General features: G+C 40.9%; 2 protein-coding genes across 7 annotated transcripts in view; one reads left to right on the forward strand and one right to left on the reverse strand.

The window, feature by feature from the left end:
* NIN (ninein) overlaps nt 1-13,453 on the reverse strand; it is a 112,082-nt gene extending 98,629 nt beyond the window's left edge. The window contains exon 1 of the mRNA XM_072116074.1: nt 13,432-13,453. The gene's annotated coding sequence lies outside the window, so the exon portion shown is untranslated. The remainder of the gene's footprint in view (nt 1-13,431) is intronic.
* ABHD12B (abhydrolase domain containing 12B) overlaps nt 1-17,428 on the forward strand; it is a 29,455-nt gene that overhangs the window by 8,409 nt on the left and 3,618 nt on the right. For 3 of the 6 annotated variants that reach the window (XR_011848867.1, XM_072116084.1, XM_072116080.1), the window contains exons 2-10: nt 6,459-6,598; nt 7,882-8,009; nt 8,849-8,951; nt 9,524-9,643; nt 10,656-10,686; nt 14,530-14,575; nt 14,658-14,787; nt 15,400-15,437; nt 16,685-16,764. Coding sequence is in view for 5 of the 6 variants with exons in the window: in XM_072116080.1 (XP_071972181.1) it covers nt 6,459-6,598; nt 7,882-8,009; nt 8,849-8,951; nt 9,524-9,643; nt 10,656-10,686; nt 14,530-14,575; nt 14,658-14,787; nt 15,400-15,437; nt 16,685-16,764 (816 nt within the window). In the remaining variant the exon portion in view is untranslated. Of the gene's footprint in view, nt 1-6,440; nt 6,599-7,881; nt 8,010-8,848; nt 8,952-9,523; nt 9,644-10,655; nt 10,687-14,529; nt 14,576-14,657; nt 14,788-15,399; nt 15,438-16,684; nt 16,765-17,428 lie in introns of all 6 variants that reach the window. The other 3 variants (XM_072116082.1, XM_072116083.1, XM_072116081.1) reach the window with 1 other exon arrangement.

Below are 17,428 nucleotides of genomic sequence, written 5' to 3' on the forward strand. Positions count from 1 at the left end.
CTTAGCTGAAAGGAGTGGCACCCGGTGTGGTCTTCTGCTGCTGTAGTCCATCTGCTTCAAAGTTCGACGTACTGTGCATTCAGAGATGCTCTTCTGCCTACCTTGGTTGTAACGGGTGGCGATTTGAGTCACTGTTGCCTTTCTATCAGCTCGAACCAGTCTGCCCATTCTCCCCTGACCTCTGGCATCAACAAGGCATTTCCGCCCACAGAACTGCCGCTCACTGGATGTTTTTTCTTTTTCGGACCATTCTCTGTAAACCCTAGAGATGGTTGTGCGTGAAAATCCCAGTAGATCAGCAGTTTCTGAAATACTCAGACCAGCCCTTCTGGCACCAACAACCATGCCACGTTCAAAGGCACTCAAATCACCTTTCTTCCCCATACTGATACTCGGTTTGAACTGCAGGAGATTGTCTTGACCATGTCTACATGCCTAAATGCACTGAGTTGCCGCCATGTGATTGGCTGATTAGAAATTAAGTGTTAACGAGCAGTTGGACAGGTGTACCTAATAAAGTGGCCGGTGAGTGTATATAAATCTGCTCACTTTGTGTTATTATTTTTAATTGTGTTTAATAATTTGTGTTTGTCACAAAGTTACATGAGTGTGGTCAAATGTTAATTGCCAAATGCAATGGTTGTCTGCTTTCAAAATTATATAGGTTTTATGAGTTCCTTTACTTTTTAATCTGTTTTATTTATATATTTTGAAGGTTTTGACTTGAAATTTCTAGCTGAAAGCAGATATTTAGTTACGGTATTTCAGTTTAAGAATATTATGATGATTTATTTTTGTGAACATATCAATATGAGGCATTGTGAACCCTACACATGTCCATTAATTACATTTAGGAGATGTGAAGGTAAATATTTTCTGTTTGGAGCACATTTTTTGCCATCAAAGTCAAATTTTAAGTATTTTTTATAAAATGTTTCAGTTTGCATCAAAATTGCATGAAGGTGCCTATGTCTATAAACTCATTAATGCAATTTTGAAAATGGGGCAAGTGTCTTCTTTTATAAAATACATGGTTAGTTGGGTTTACTTCTAATTCTTTTTGCTGTAATTTCGATTTTATTTGTAAACGTCAAAATTGTAAAAATTGCTCTAGCCAATAACACAACAAAATATACAGAAATGCCTGGCAGTGAAAGGGTTAATACCCACTGGTTGAATTCCCAGTGAAGATGTTTATCATCTATCTGTCTTGTTATCTATCTCCTATAATCTGATCATTTATATATGTTGCTTTTTCTCTATTTTTCAATCAATCTTCTATTTCTCTCCTACTGAATTTATCTCTCATATCCATCTACTGTATATAATGTACTTTATAGTTCTGCATCTAGAAATCTCTATCATCTTTCATATTTATCTTCTATCATAATAATTATAATGAATAATTCCGTTATTTATATAGCGCACACAGATTACACAGATTCCATTCCCTTGTAAAGAATGTCTGGACCATTATACAAGTTCTTATACCTCTTGTGTCACCCCCTCATACTCATACACTGTAAGCCCTCACTGCTATTGTTTCACATGACTATATTATTACAGGTGGTCCCCTACTTAAGAATATCTGACTTATAGACGACTCCTAGTTACAGACGGACCTCTCTACCCCCTGTGACCTTTTGGGAAGCTCTCTAGATGCTTTACTATAGTCCCAGACTGGTGTCTGTAATAGAGTTTTATTGATAATCCTTGTTACCAATACTAAAAAGCTTGAAAATCCAATCGTCACTGGGACAAAAAAAAATGTTTTTGCCTGGAGCTACAATTATACAGTTCGGACTTACATACAAATTCAACTTAAGTACAAACCGAAAGAACCTATCTTGTACGTAACCCGGGGACTGCCAATACTCTGTAATGACTTATTTTATTTGTATACTGTATGTCCCCTATGATTTGTAAAGTGCTACAGAATCTGATGGCACAGCTGACACCTGCATCACTCCACCAGCAGACAGTCACACTTGGCAGTCTGAAGGTCCTACATTGCAGTGGAGATGACGGGCACCCCTGTGCAGGGTACAGAGTGCAGATTGCCAGTTGGAGGGGTGGGTAAGCCTTTTAGACTCTGTGGTCATGTTTGACTGTGGCACCTTAAGGGTTAAACAGCAGGGATCGCTACATCATTGTGTGCTAAATACAAGCTCAGCGTGGCGTTCCCCACTGTCATAGTAAGGGAAGGCATTAAAGGGCACAAGAATCGGGGACCATTGTATCCCAAATAAATGGAGTGGTAGAATGGACATGTACGCTGCTGCTCCATTCACTGTCTATCTCCGCCAGGGCCATAGATATAAATACAGTGGCAGAGACGTTCTCCTGATCTGTAGGTACCTCAATTCATTATTTGCAGTAAACATAGTATATAAATATTTGATCGGGGCTGCGCCTTTCTATAATTCGCCTGAGGCAGCAAAGAGGCCAGATTCACCCCCTGGCAGCGAGGACTGACTGCCTTTAGAAACACTAGCCATTGTAAAAGCCCCTCTTTCTGCCAAGTTTATTAGAATCCTAGGCTCCAGATTGGAGATAGATGAGGCCATCTTGTCTCCACACAGTGTATGGTGACTCAGATCAGATTTTTACCGCATTTTGGATTGCAGCACAAGAATCTAAAAGTAACCAAAATGACCACTATTATTGTCCCCTCCCCCCTGGTTTTCTGCTGTCATTTATGGATTTTCCCAGCAAATTATCCAGCAGGCAGGACACTGGCTAAAATCAAGGTCACTTGCGGATTATGAACACATGATGTCTGCAGCGTTCTCCCATCACTTCATTATGTCTGGAATTATCCTTGCAAATCTGCCGACCTCTCTCCATGTCTACCCTAGCTCCGACAAAGCGGCTTTATATATGGAGGATTTATCACTGAGGGACTGCAACAAAGATTCTGCGCAGTGACATGCTCCAATATCCTAAGGAAATGTTTGAATTACAATTCCAGAATTCACATTCATAAAAAAAAAATCTGCACAGGGAACAGCTCACAAATATTACTAAAACTATCAAAGAATTGCATTCAGACTTTATCAAGGACCATAAAACAGACAGACTTATAGCTACAGCCATCACAGCGACGCTGGGTAGTTACACCCCTGAGGGGACAATGACCCATAGTCCACCAATAAAACCCACATTTTACAATCTGTCATCTCTCTGCTGCCATCTTCTGGTATTTTGTAGAAACACATAAAAATACAAATATAAAGTGTAACTAAACCTTTGATGTTGTTTGTTTTTTATTTCACAAATCAACAGTGCAGATAATAATATATAACTTTGTCATATTTTGTGTCCTATTTTTCCCTCCTATTTTTCCCTGTAGTGAAAATGTTTCTGAAAGCTGAAGTCTGCTGAAGTCTGTACATAACAAACCCCTTACATGCCTATCAAGTATTTAATGTCATGAGTAGCTCAGTAAGGAGATAACACTACCAAATCAATGCAAGGCTTTAAGTTACTAAATGCTTTAACAACTTCTAATTGAGAGTGAGTTCCTACAAATTTGTACCCAATTGAGATTGTTCAGACAAAACCTACTCTGTGTTTGTCTGCAGGATTTACTGACCCAATCACAGAAGTACTGAACTGTCAGTTCAGCAGTTTTAAGTTGGGGACGGTATTGCCGCATCACAAAATTCCAGACCTATCAAAATATAAAAATAATTATTTCAAGTGGTGAACCCAGTAACAGAAAATAGCACCGAAATTTTGTCCCTTTTTTCGCCATTTTGCTACACATAAAAATATAATAAACAGTGACAAAAAGGTCATACATTCCCAAAAATCATAGCAATGAAAACATCATCATGTGCTGCAAAAAATATCAACTTACAAAGTCTGAAAAAATTATGATTTGTAAAGCGCTACTGAATATGATGACGCTATAAAAATAAAGATTATTATTATTAAGTTATTGGTGCCAGAACAGGGAAAATGGAAAAAATCTATTAATACATAATAAAACCTAAATAAATTTGGTATCCCCATTACCGTACTGACCCAAGGAATAAATTAGATGTGTCCCTTGCAGCTCACAGTGAAAGCCGTGAAGACTGTGTCCACTAGAAATTGGCACCAAAGCAGTTTTTCTAAAATTTCAGCACGTTTGGAATTTTTACAAAAAAGGATTTTTTAAGAAGGGGAGTGAAAAATGGAAATTTAAAAATGACGTGGTCCTTAAAGGGTTCAAAACCATTTTAAACTGTGTAGGAAATTAATTACAGCCAGTTATTCCGGCAGATAGCTTAAAGCTCCTGGTACAGGTGCTTAATAGTATTGGTGATTTCATCTGTGGTCCATAGGTGTTTTAGCACACCCACTCGGTAGTGCCCTCTATCTATCCCCCCTCACGTTGTGTCCTTCCATCTCGCTGTCACATTTTAGCTCCCTGATATGTTGCATATTCTTGTAAAGAGCTGACGGCTCTCTGTATTATCTCTGTATGCAACACTGTTGACAGAGGAGGATGTTGACAGAGTTGATGTCCCAGGACATACCTCCTGCTGGCCAGGACAGTGGAACAAAGACCAAAATTCAGGACCGTCCTGCTGGATCCAGGATGGTTTAGAGATATGCGCCATATCAGGGGGAGCTGGTGGCCACAATGTGTGGCGTGCGGGGGCCACATTGTGAGGGGAAGCTGGGCACATTATGAGGAGGAGCTGGGTGCACAATATGAGGGGGAGCTTGGGCACAGAATATGTTGTGCTCGCAATGTGAGGGGGAGAAGGAAGGCACTGAGGGGGGAATGAGTGTGTGGGGAATAAGGGGCGGGCAAAAGGCAGGGATTTTGTGGTGGGCAATATTGTTCCTTTTTCACCTTAATAAAAGTTGGGAGGTATGATCTCATTTGATTTAAATTCCTGATCTCTGGCATAATTACCAACATTTGATTTGGAAAGTTAGTGCATTTACGTTCCACTTCCACCTCAAGTATAGCCATAATCAGGACCACCGCTGTTTCGGAACAGGTCACTTTTGTCCAATTTTGTTGGTAGTTACTTAAAATTTCAGCCAATCCCATCAAGTTTAGGGCTGTTGCAAGCATCAGTTCAGGTGTGACTGCAACCTCTGCAACTAACAGTAGGGTCCCTCTACCCTAAGGCCAGTGCAGTTGTTGCAATCCCAGAAAATCCTGAAGACTGGCATATATGCTGCTTAATCCCCTGTGTTACTGGGGAACAAAACCTCATTGTAATTCACTAAGAGGCAGAAAAAAGCTCAGTCTGCCGCATAAGACTGGGATATAATAATATAATCCTCTAAAACACTGGGATATATATTCTGATGAACACTCATCCTAAAATTGTATCCTCAGTAAATGGGAAGAACTATAAACAGTTTCATAACCGGATTAGCAGCTATGTTAACCTCATATAAACCCGGGATTTTACTTTGTCATGTACTGTCACTTAGAATAGTCCCTTAAATAGCTGATATGGGAATGTAAGAAATTGTTCTGGTAATAATGAGACCACAACTCCCAGCATACCCCAACAACACTAGGCTACTAGGGTATACTGGGGAGCATTCGCATAGAGCTACACCGCTTGCAATACCTTATATGAAACATAGCAGGCAGAAAATAATCTTATGTGCAGTGGAATTTCTGAAATTAATGAATTTGAAAGTCGCCATGCTAGAGTTTGCGTTTGCATGATGAATTTTTGTTATATTTTTGGATAGGCAGATTTCCCAGCTGACACCCAGTTTTTCTGAATATCTGGAATGCCTACATATCACACCTCTGACCTGTAGGTTTGCATTGACATATGTCCCTAAACCTTCAGCCAGGTTTATTAATTCAGTTCTCTTGAAAGCTGTCCCACAGGACATGTGAATGTGCTGCTGACAGTCTTCCTCTTCCTTCTTTTTTTGTTGAAATCACCTGACAAACATCTATATGCATTGACTTAGGTCAAATATTGGAGGCAATTGTCATTCCCCATATTAGGCCTATGAATTGAAAGACCTATTGAAATGTACTAGACTTCGGGTATCATTTTTATGTGCGGTGTCTTCATTTCAAAGAGAATTCTAAGTCTATGCTTTATATTCCACTCACAACTACTCCTGTCAGCCTCCACCTCCTGTGTACGCCAGATTTAATCAAAGAATTCCTTGTATCGAGTTTCTATAGTAACTGTGTGTGGGGAATTCTGCCATAGTGAATACTGATAGAGCTTGTCCTACACTTTATTCTTCTGCTGTCTGATAATCTGGAATATTTAATAATCCTGAAATTATATATCTAGGAAATATAAGTCCATTATATGTAATTTACTTCTATAGAAGAGCCGACTCAGCCGTATATAGTGATCTTTAGGACCCTGGTAAAGCCTCAACTATGATCTAATAATGAAACTCATAAATTCAGAGGAAGTGAAGATATCTCTTCTCCTTTGACCCAGTGACTGTTTGTTCATCAGTCCCCTGACAGAAAGGAATTCCAGTCAGACCAAAGAAGAATGAAAAGGAGAGAACCACCTCAAAAAGGGGGCTTAAGACCCCAAGTCAAAGCCGTCAGCCCCAAGATTGCCAAGCCCGAGGGCAGGACCCCTAAACCCCGGTGAGTTAATGACATTTATTTCCTGTGGATCCACAGCTAATCATTATCAGCCCGGCCACTCACTGACTTGTACTTTGTTCTGTACAATGCTTTCAGTCATCTGCATGTAAGACACTGGACCCCGGAGGAGGGGGGATCCTTTCTGTTCATTTTTAGCATTTTTTCAATTAATTGGGTTAATACAAATACAAATCCTGACACACATAATATATATATACACACACATACATTATATATATATATATATATATATATATATATATATATATATATATATATATATATAATAAACATTAGAAAGTGAATGAATAATATCATTGTACAGTGTAGTGTACAGTGTATGCAGATAATGTTGCCATACAATACTAATAACTAGTGACATCAGAACGCTCTCAAGTGTAAATATTGCCAGTGAATATTACATATAGATAAGACTACATATGTCCTACTTAAATAATGGTGCTATAAAGTACAAATAAATAACATTGCCATCCAGTGCCTAAATGACATGGTTATATATCCCATTAGTAGTGTCATTAAAGTCACCAAAGTTCCCTGAAGAACACTACTGCAATACTGCTAGCAGAGTGTTCTATATATATATATATGTATATATATATATATATATATATATATATACAATAGTATAGTATTGCAAAAGAATGCCCTATAAATCATTATGCTGGTAGAGTGCCCAATATAATATGTGCCAGCTGAGTGCTGCCAAAGTACTCCCAATTAACAATCTACCCTAAAGTATATATGTGTTATAATCTATATATGATCCGTAATTATAACTTTTTCTGAAAGAGCATAGAATGAAGGTTGTTGTAACCTTGTAACACTATAAACCTTATCTATAGCCTTTTACACGTTAACCAAACGACAATGCTCTAAAGTATATATTTCCACCAGTAATGTCCTATTAGGAAGGTGCCATCCACTTCTATCTGGGGCATTTGATATAAATGTATAAGGTCCTTCTAAATCAAAGTGAATATACTGAATGAAACATATAGAAAGTAACGTATCACAAGATCACCAGACCCTTCTTACAACACACAGGAAGTCATTATAAATGTCACATGACGTGTCAGATGTTCTTCAAGAAAGTTCTATTCCAGTTACTTCTGCTCTCCCAGTTTTCATCATGTCATTAAATAATACCATGTCATCACTTTAATGGGAGATTTCTTATCTGATATCTTGTTGTTATAATAAACCATTGGAAGGACTGTAAAACAATTTGAAATAATAATATAATCCATGTACTTATTTTTCAGCCATTCTTCTCGCGTCTTGTCCTACCTGAAGGCATGTGCTTTGATTCTGGGCACCATCTATATTTGTGTGCCTTTTATCATTAGACTCTGTCCTGCACTGTTGGGAAAGGTGGTTTATTTAAACATGGGTAAGTACCAGGGGTGAACCTAGCCTCTCTACTTCTGTGGTGAATTATAGAAAGATGCCCCGCAAGTTAAAGAGTTTTATACTGAACTTAGTGGTAATATTCAATTGTGGTAACAATATATCACAAAATTGATAGAATAGCTCCCTACCATATATTGTGCCCCTAATTATGTGCCCTCTCATGATAGTGCCCCTTTTGCTGTTGTCTGTCTTAATAAGAAGTGAGCTACATAAAAGAGGAGGCTATAAAGACCTTTTTCTATAGCCCTTCACACATCCAGGGCAAGATTAAGGGTCACAGTGGTATGGAGCACCTCAATTAGGATGGGGGCCAATGCAGGGTCCCCTCCCACAACAATACATCTAAAAGATACCACATACTGTTTCAAATATCAGCACAATCAGTAGTGATATTAGAAACAATAGTATCTTAAGTTGATAATTTCCTATTGTTACCAACCCTATAATGAAATGCCCACTGTAGAACCCCCCTTTAATGGAATGTCCACACAGAGGGAGGGGAGAAGTGGCAGCAAGATGCCGCTCCCCTGACATCCAGCTGGGGGCGCCACCCGAGGCGAGTTTTTTAAGTCACCTCATGAGTGGTGTGTCCCTGGTAAGTACCATACCTTACTACAAAATTGCTGACTGTTCCTTTCCCTCTATGAGTGACAGAATCCAGGCTGCAATGAGGTATCTGTATGATACACACAGCACTGGGGAGGGTAGCTGCAGGAATTACTAAGAGTCAGAAGTGTCGGATAGAAGTGACTATCTATGGTTAGCTATGGTATCATCAGTGGTATTGTTGTACCATTCACATATTTATTGTCTTCCTAGTAAAAGTTCCACTGTTTGTGGACTTGAAGAATCCAGGAGAAGTCTTGAATCACACCATAAACTTTTATCTGACATCGGAAGACGGAGTAACTGTGGGAATCTGGTGAGCACAGAGATAGAAGTACAATACACAACAAAATTCACATTAGGTTTATCTCCTTAGTCCACCCAAATCCGTGAAATGGTATATGAAAGGGTGCTCTCCTCATATTACACTTTAATGGTATGTATATTGTATGCTAAAATCTATATCCCTTATACAGGCAATTCAATAAGCAAAGCATGTACTCACATTGATGGTACAGCAGAAACTATTCTTCGTCTACAAAGGATATATATATATATATATATATCCCTATAATTCCATGTCTGTAAAAGAGAATATAGTCACACTTCAAACTTCTAATTAATATACAATAAAAACCCAGCATGGTCTCTAGTTAGTATGGAGCCCTTGGGCACTAATAATTGTGACTGTTAGCTCTGAAAGGTAACAAACCAATACATGCACACACACATATTATATATATATAAATATATAATATATATGTAATGCCATTTATGTGCAGGTAATTACTTAATGATCAGAGCGTTCCAGTCTTACTAGGGATGAGCAGGCGTCTGCTCTCGTACATGAAGCATTCTCATTAATCATGCAATCTTCATCTCTTGTAGGCATACCGTGCCTGCCAGCAGGGGAGAGGAGGCAAAAGACAAGGACCAACGCTGGTTTGAAGGCGCTCTCTCAGATGACAACCCGGTTATAATTTATCTCCATGGCAATGGAGGAACCAGGTGATTACAGACTCATCCACAATAAGAGGAATTTGATTACAGTCCTCTGCAAAATGATATAATGGGCCATAGAAACATTGATGACAATCTAGTCTATCAGAAAAGTGATGTCTCACAGACACGAGGCATGCTGTGACATTCTTCTAATGTTGTTACTGTTTAAAGCTATCAAATGCGCAGATTTTATCTGTCACTCTATCTATCCAATATCTATCCATCTTATTGGAAAGATAGATAGAAAGATAGATAAAAGATAATAGATAGATGGTAGATGAAGTGTGAAAGTCCAAGGCAGCACCGCCTATTAAATGAGGCTGGGTGCAGGTCCATGGGTTTTGAGGACCTCTTCATATAAAAATAGGAAAAACAGGCAGCACTCCCAGATTTTAGTGAAAATTCAGGTGAAAAATGTATTTCAAGATGGCTACGTTTCGTTGTAATGCACTCTCCTCAAGTTATACTGAAACATCACCATCTTGAAATAAATTTTTTACCTGAATTTTCACTGAATTCTGGGAGTGCTGCCTGTTTTTCTGTCTATTATCGATCTCATACCTCTCTTTTATCATTCCATTTATTTATATTTCACAACAACGTTCCACATGTTAAAGCCTCCACCATAAAAATGTAATCTCATTATGTAATATATGAGACAAAGGGGCAGATTTATCAAGCTGTCTGAAGGTCAGAATATTCTTAGTTACCCATGGCAACCAATCACAGCTCCCCTTTAAAATATTCATGAGCACTGGTAAAATGAAAGCTGAGCTGTAATTGGTTGCCATGGGCAACTAAGAATATTCTGACCTTCAGACAGCTTGATAAATCTGCCCAAAAGTGTTTATCTTTTGGGGAACTGATTTATTTCTACCACATTTCCATCACATTCTTCTCATGCTTTTAAAAGTGAAAAATAAATTGTATTTAGCTGTTCAGTAAATGGATAGTGCAGAATAATAGAGCATTACTTCAGATCTGAAAGTTACCTACAGTTCCTATCCTCTTCCTTCAGGGCCGTTGATCACCGAGTCCAACTCATGAAGGTGAGTATCTCTTATAGTAGGAATATGGCAACAGACATCTAAAGAATCAGCATTTCCTGACATTTGTCCTGAAATTCAGCTTGTCCTTGCCTAACAGGTGGTTGTTCCCTGGCAGGTAGTCTGTGGCACCTTAATTTCTCAATTTAAACAAGAATATTACAAACAGGGCCGGATTAAGGTTGGTGGGGGCCCCTGGGCGCAAAATCTGGTGGAGGCCCCCACTGAGTGCAGCGTGCATACACGTCCTCCTGCTTCCTTTCCACTATCCCAGCAGTAACACAGCTACATACATCCACCTCGCCCCAAGTAACACAGCTACATACAGCCGCCTCATCCCCAGGAACACAGCTACATACAGCCGGCTCATCCCCAGTAACACAGCTACATACAGCCGCCTCATCCCCAGTAACACAGCTACATACAGCCGCCTCGCCCCCAGTAACACAGCTACATACAGCCGCCTCATCCCCAGTAACACAGCTACATACAGCCGCCTCGCCCCAAGTAACACAGCTACATACAGCCGCCTCATCCCCAGTAACACAGCTACATACAGCCACCTCATCCCCAGTAACACAGCTACATACAGCCGCCTCGCCCCCATTGATACAGCTACATACAGCCGGCTCATCCCCAGTAACACAGCTACATACAGCCGCCTCATCCCCAGTAACACAGCTACATACAGCCGCCTCGCCCCCAGTAACACAGCTACATACAGCCGCCTCATCCCCAGTAACACAGCTACATACAGCCGCCTCGCCCCCAGTAACACAGCTACATACAGCCGCCTCATCCCCAGTAACACAGCTACATACAGCCGCCTCGCCCCAAGTAACACAGCTACATACAGCCGCCTCATCCCCAGTAACACAGCTACATACAGCCACCTCATCCCCAGTAACACAGCTACATACAGCCGCCTCGCCCCCATTGATACAGCTACATACAGCCGGCTCATCCCCAGTAACACAGCTACATACAGCCACCTCATCCCCAGTAACACAGCTACATACAGCCGCCTCGCCCCCAGTAACACAGCTACATACAGCCGCCTCGCCCCCAGTAACACAGCTACATATAGCCGCCTCGCCCCCAGTAACACAGCTACATACAGCCGCCTCGCCCCCAGTAACACAGCTACATACAGCCGGCTCATCCCCAGTAACACAGCTACATACAGCCGCCTCGCCCCCAGTAACACAGCTACATACAGCCGCCTCATCCCCAGTAACACAGCTACATACAGCCGCCTCATCCCCAGTAACACAGCTACATACAGCCGCCTCATCCCCAGTAACACAGCTACATACTAGGGCCAGATATACATCCCCCACACTGATATATACACACCTTTATATACATATATACACACAGATAAAGCACTACACGCATATACTTGCACCCATATATACACACACATTTATACACTAATACACAGAGTATATACAAACTCATAAAGTATATACACACATACAGCAAATACACACATTCAGTATATACAGCAAATACATACATACATACCATATACCCAGCGTAATATATATATATAGTACACACATATATGCGTGTATAAATACAGTATATGCATCTATACACAGTAGATGCATATATACCCATATACACAGTATATACAAAGTAGATGCATATATACCCATATACACAGTATGTACACATAAATAAACAGCATATACCCATATACACAGTATATACACATAAATAAACAGCATATACCCATATACACAGTATATATGCATAAATAAACAGTATATACCCATATACACAGTATATACCCATAAATAAACAGTATATACCCATATACACAGTATATATCCATAAATAAACAATATATACCCATATACACAGTATATATCCATAAATACACAGTATATACCCATATACACAGTATATACCCATAAATAAACAGTATATACCCATATACACAGTATATACCCATAAATAAACAGTATATACCCATAAATAAACAGTATATACCCATATACACACATAAATAAACAGTATATACCCATATACACACATAAATAAACAGTATATACCCATAAATAAACAGTATATACATATATACACAGTATATACCCATAAATAAACAGTATATACCCATATACACAGTATATACCCATAAATAAACAATATATACCCATATACACAGTATATATCCATAAATACACAGTATATACCCATATACACAGTATATACCCATAAATAAACAGTATATACCCATATACACAGTATATATCCATAAATAAACAATATATACCCATATACACAGTATATATCCATAAATACACAGTATATACCCATATACACAGTATATACCCATAAATAAACAGTATATACCCATATACACAGTATATACCCATAAATAAACAGTATATACCCATAAATAAACAGTATATACCCATATACACACATAAATAAACAGTATATACCCATATACACACATAAATAAACAGTATATACCCATATACACACATAAATAAACAGTATATACCCATAAATAAACAGTATATACATATATACACAGTATATACCCATAAATAAACAGTATATACCCATATACACAGTATATACCCATAAATAAACAGTATATACCCATATACACACATAAATAAACAGTATATACCCATATACACACATAAATAAACAGTATATACCCATAAATAAACAGTATATACATATATACACAGTATATACACACAGATAAATACATATGTATATACTTACCTTACCGGCCGTGGCTTCAGGCGGGTGAGGGGTCTTTTGGTGGTTGTTCGGCTGGGAGGGGGTCGGCGGTGCCTGTTCCGGCGGGGGGGGGGTGTCGCTTGGGAGGGGGGGGGGGGCGCCGGGTGCTTTTTCAAGCGGAGGGGGGGAGGTGACGATTGTTCAGATGGGGAGGGGGGGCGCCGGGTGCTTTTTCAAGCGGGGGAGGGGGGGGCTCAAGCGGGGTTGCTTGTCCGGGCGGGGGGGTTGATGTCACGGCCATGCATGGCGGGGGATGGGCGGTCCGGCAGGCGGTCACCTATGCCGGGGCTCGCTTGTTCGGATGGGGATGAGAGGGGGGCGGTGGGTGACTGTTCGAACGGAGTGGGGGGGCGGGGCAATCGAGCGGGTTTTCTCATTCAGGCGGGCCGGCGGGGGTTGGTTGTTCGGCCACACATGCCGGTGATGGCCAGGCGAGAGGCGGTAACCTGTGGGGGGCAGCCTTGGAGGTGGAGGCGGTGTCACCTGTAAAGGGGGCTTGTCTGTCGTCCAGGGAGATGAGCGGGGAGGCGGTCACCTGAGTCTGGGAGCCTCGGGTATCTCAGACGGGTGGCGTGGGAGGTGCGATCTGGTGGGGGCCCCTAGGGGGGGCAAGATGGTGGGGGCCCCGGGGCTCGAGCCCCGGGAGCCCCGCCTATAATCCGGCCCTGATTACAAAGGAGAGAGATGCACATGTGGCATTTTCCTTGCTGGAATGCGAGAAACCAGAAGACCTTTATTAATAGACAAAAGACCCAGATGTGGAACTTATGGGTTAGACATTTTTAGGTATAGCTTTATCGAGTCCCCTGGGAGTGATGCATGCAACCAGATGAAGCGACTGCAGTTTGTGCGTTGTGCGTGAATGGAAACACTTTGACTGCACGGTTTATGGAGGTCCTTTAGGGTCCTTTTGGCCATATTACCGATCCTTGTATCCCGTACTTTCTGACAAAGATTCAATGACCACAAAATGGAATCTAATGTATAAGTGTATAAAGCTGAAACTTGCACATGTCTGGCCATATGAGTGTGACCGTGCCCTACAGATATCCTTCTAACTATTTGTGGATTGTCTTGCAGGTCCTCAGCAGAAGTGGCTTCCATGTGTTATCTCTAGACTACAGAGGTTTGTCAAAATATAATAAACAGTAACCTTCTACAGAGCTGAAATTGTGGTTTTATATGTTGAATTCGTTCTAATTTTCTAGGTTACGCTGACTCCACAGGCCAGCCCAGCGAAGAAGGGGTCACCAATGACTCAGTGTTCTTGTATGAATGGGTGAAGGCTCGGAGCCGTGGAAACCCTGTGTGTCTCTGGGGACATTCACTTGGCACAGGGTAAGATCTTATAATGCAACTCAAGTAAAAGCACTACGTTTCTTGAGATTGTCCATTATTGTTCTCTTTGCCCATATCTTAAGTCTTATATTCTTCAGTAAAAGCTGGTTGACATGGGCACTATAAGGGTTCTTATAGAAGTTGTCACTCAAATTTTTCCAATGCCCACATGGATATTCTGCCCCACTCCATCCACAACTTTACAAATCTGCTGCTCAGCCTAAGCAATCCCATGGTCTCTATATTGTTTGTCAGCAAATTCATTTAAAGTGGGACCATAAAGGGCTGTGGTTTTGATCATGGGTGTGGCTATAGGGGCTGCAGAGGATCCTGGGGCCATGCAAGAATACACGTGATAGGTGTGGTTCCTGTTAATAAATTTTCATCTAGGTCCAGAAACGGCAGCAAATAGCTCAGGTTCTGACTTAAAATCTGTATCAGTCCTTCTCCTACCATGACATGACATAACATTACAGTACTGCTGTTCTATTAGATAGAAAGTGGCCTTATAGTCCGAAACAATGAAATTGTCTTATTTTTACTGCTTGTCATCCATCTTTCCTTGGAACAGATACAGGTACTTTTTGTACTATTTATTTTCTATCATTACAGCATAGCCACAAATGCAGCCCGGAAATTACAAGAAAAAGGTGAGCATCACAGAATTAGTATAGAAATTCTGATATTCCTGTCCGTGTGTTAATGTAGAATGCTACAGAATGATAGGCAGGATGAGAGTGTAACATGAAAAAGAATTTTGAAGTGAAGTATACTTGTTTGATGCACTGCGTTGTACGAGGACCTTTATAAGCTTTCCAGATCTCTCTTGCTTCCCAGCGATCAGTCATTTCAGGGAAAATTGTATTTTTCCTTTTATGCAGATGAGATTCTCTGTACACTATGGGTCTCATTTACTAAGGATCATCCGCTGCACTTTTGTTGGACTGTGCACCATTTTCGGTGCTAAAACGGCATGCACAGGAATTTAATAAGTGAGTGTGTGCTGGGATTGTGGTCCATGCAACACTTTTTTGGCGCAGCTGCGCTGGCTTCCATGCAGCACAAATTGGGGGGCGTGCCGTTTCGGACAGTCCGACTGATTCAGACTGAGTGCGGGATTTAATTTTCAAATTGTGTTGCAAGCCCAAGCACTTAGATGCACCACTTAAAAGATGGTGAACTCTGTCGGACCTGAACGGGGAAGGGACACATTCATGACTTTGGGCGCACGATCTTACTGAATCGCGGCACAGTGCATTATAGACGGACAATGTACTTTCTGTGAAATCCGGTGATGTTGCAAGTAAATGTGCCCCACTGTGTGTAGGAATTTGATAGATGCCATTTAACATGTAACTAATCTTTACTTGCAGAAACTGTTATCTTACTTTAAAGGGAACCTGTCACCAGAGACCCTATTTTAGCCTTCGCCATGTCCCCGCAGAATAGCATATCCCCAAACTGTTTTCATCAACCCTTGGCTGGCCGGGATGGGGGCGGGGTTTTATACCCTTGGACAACCCCTTTAAACTTTACCTGACTCTTTGCCAGCTGTGTCCCTTGGGCGTGTTCATCACAGAGCCGAGTCCCCTGCCCCTCCTTTGTAAAATGCTCGTCCTCCCTGTGAGTGCCCCACCTCTGCTTCATCTTCTGCCAATCTGCAGTGACTGGAAGGAGGGTTTTTTTCAAAGTGAAGGAAGAAGAGCATTTTACACAGGAGAATTTTAATTAAAACAGTTTGGGGATATGCTATTATTTGTCTGTGGGGGCATGGGGAAGGCTAAAATGGGATCTCTGATGGCAGGTTCTCTTTATGTGTTACTCAAGTACTGACAATCTGGCCCTAGAAAAAGTCCTGCACCTTGAAGCAAACCAGTAATGACCTTCCCTCTTGCAGGTAATCCAGCAGACGCGGTGATACTGGAGGCCCCATACACGAACATAAGGGATGCTGGTGCATTTCACCCCTTTGGGAAGGTTAGGAATATTACATGTAAAGGTTACAGTGTCTGCCCTTATAAATGTTGTGAGGCAGCTTGACACCTTCCATATCATGTTACTTTCTAGGCCCAGCATCTTGACATTATCCAGAAAATCCACTTCGAAGTGAGGTGTAAACTGGTTTTATAAAGTAACTGAAAAGGAGAGTTCAGCGCTGAAGTCAAGCTCCCCCTGGCTCAGAACACCCGTTGACACCGCGCACCAGACTTCATAAGAGACAGTTACAATGTCCCTGGATGCAGAGACATCAGTTACAGTGGTGGAGAGAGCTTGACATCAGCCCTAATCGCTCTGCCTCCTTGACTTTATCAACCATTTTACATCTCACCTCAAAGTTGTTTTTTTTGGATGATGTCAACACACCAGGTCATAAAAGAAACATCACCTAGAAGGTGTTAAACTGCTTAACATACCTGTAGTGGTTTGTTAGGTCACTTTCTGCTGACAGGTTTCCCTTGGCATACTCTTTCCCTCTCTTGAACACTTTATAGTGACTTTTTGGCCATAATGGGCTACAGTGACTTGTGGGCGTATGTTGGTTGTGGTAACCAAGAAATTTATAGTCCCTGAGAGTTGAAATGTCCTATTCTTCTGGCTGGTGCTCTCCAATGACTTCAACAACAAACTAAATATAATTTTT

This window comes from Engystomops pustulosus, chromosome 7 (genome assembly GCF_040894005.1).
Source record: "Engystomops pustulosus chromosome 7, aEngPut4.maternal, whole genome shotgun sequence".
Lineage (NCBI taxonomy): Eukaryota > Metazoa > Chordata > Amphibia > Anura > Leptodactylidae > Engystomops > Engystomops pustulosus.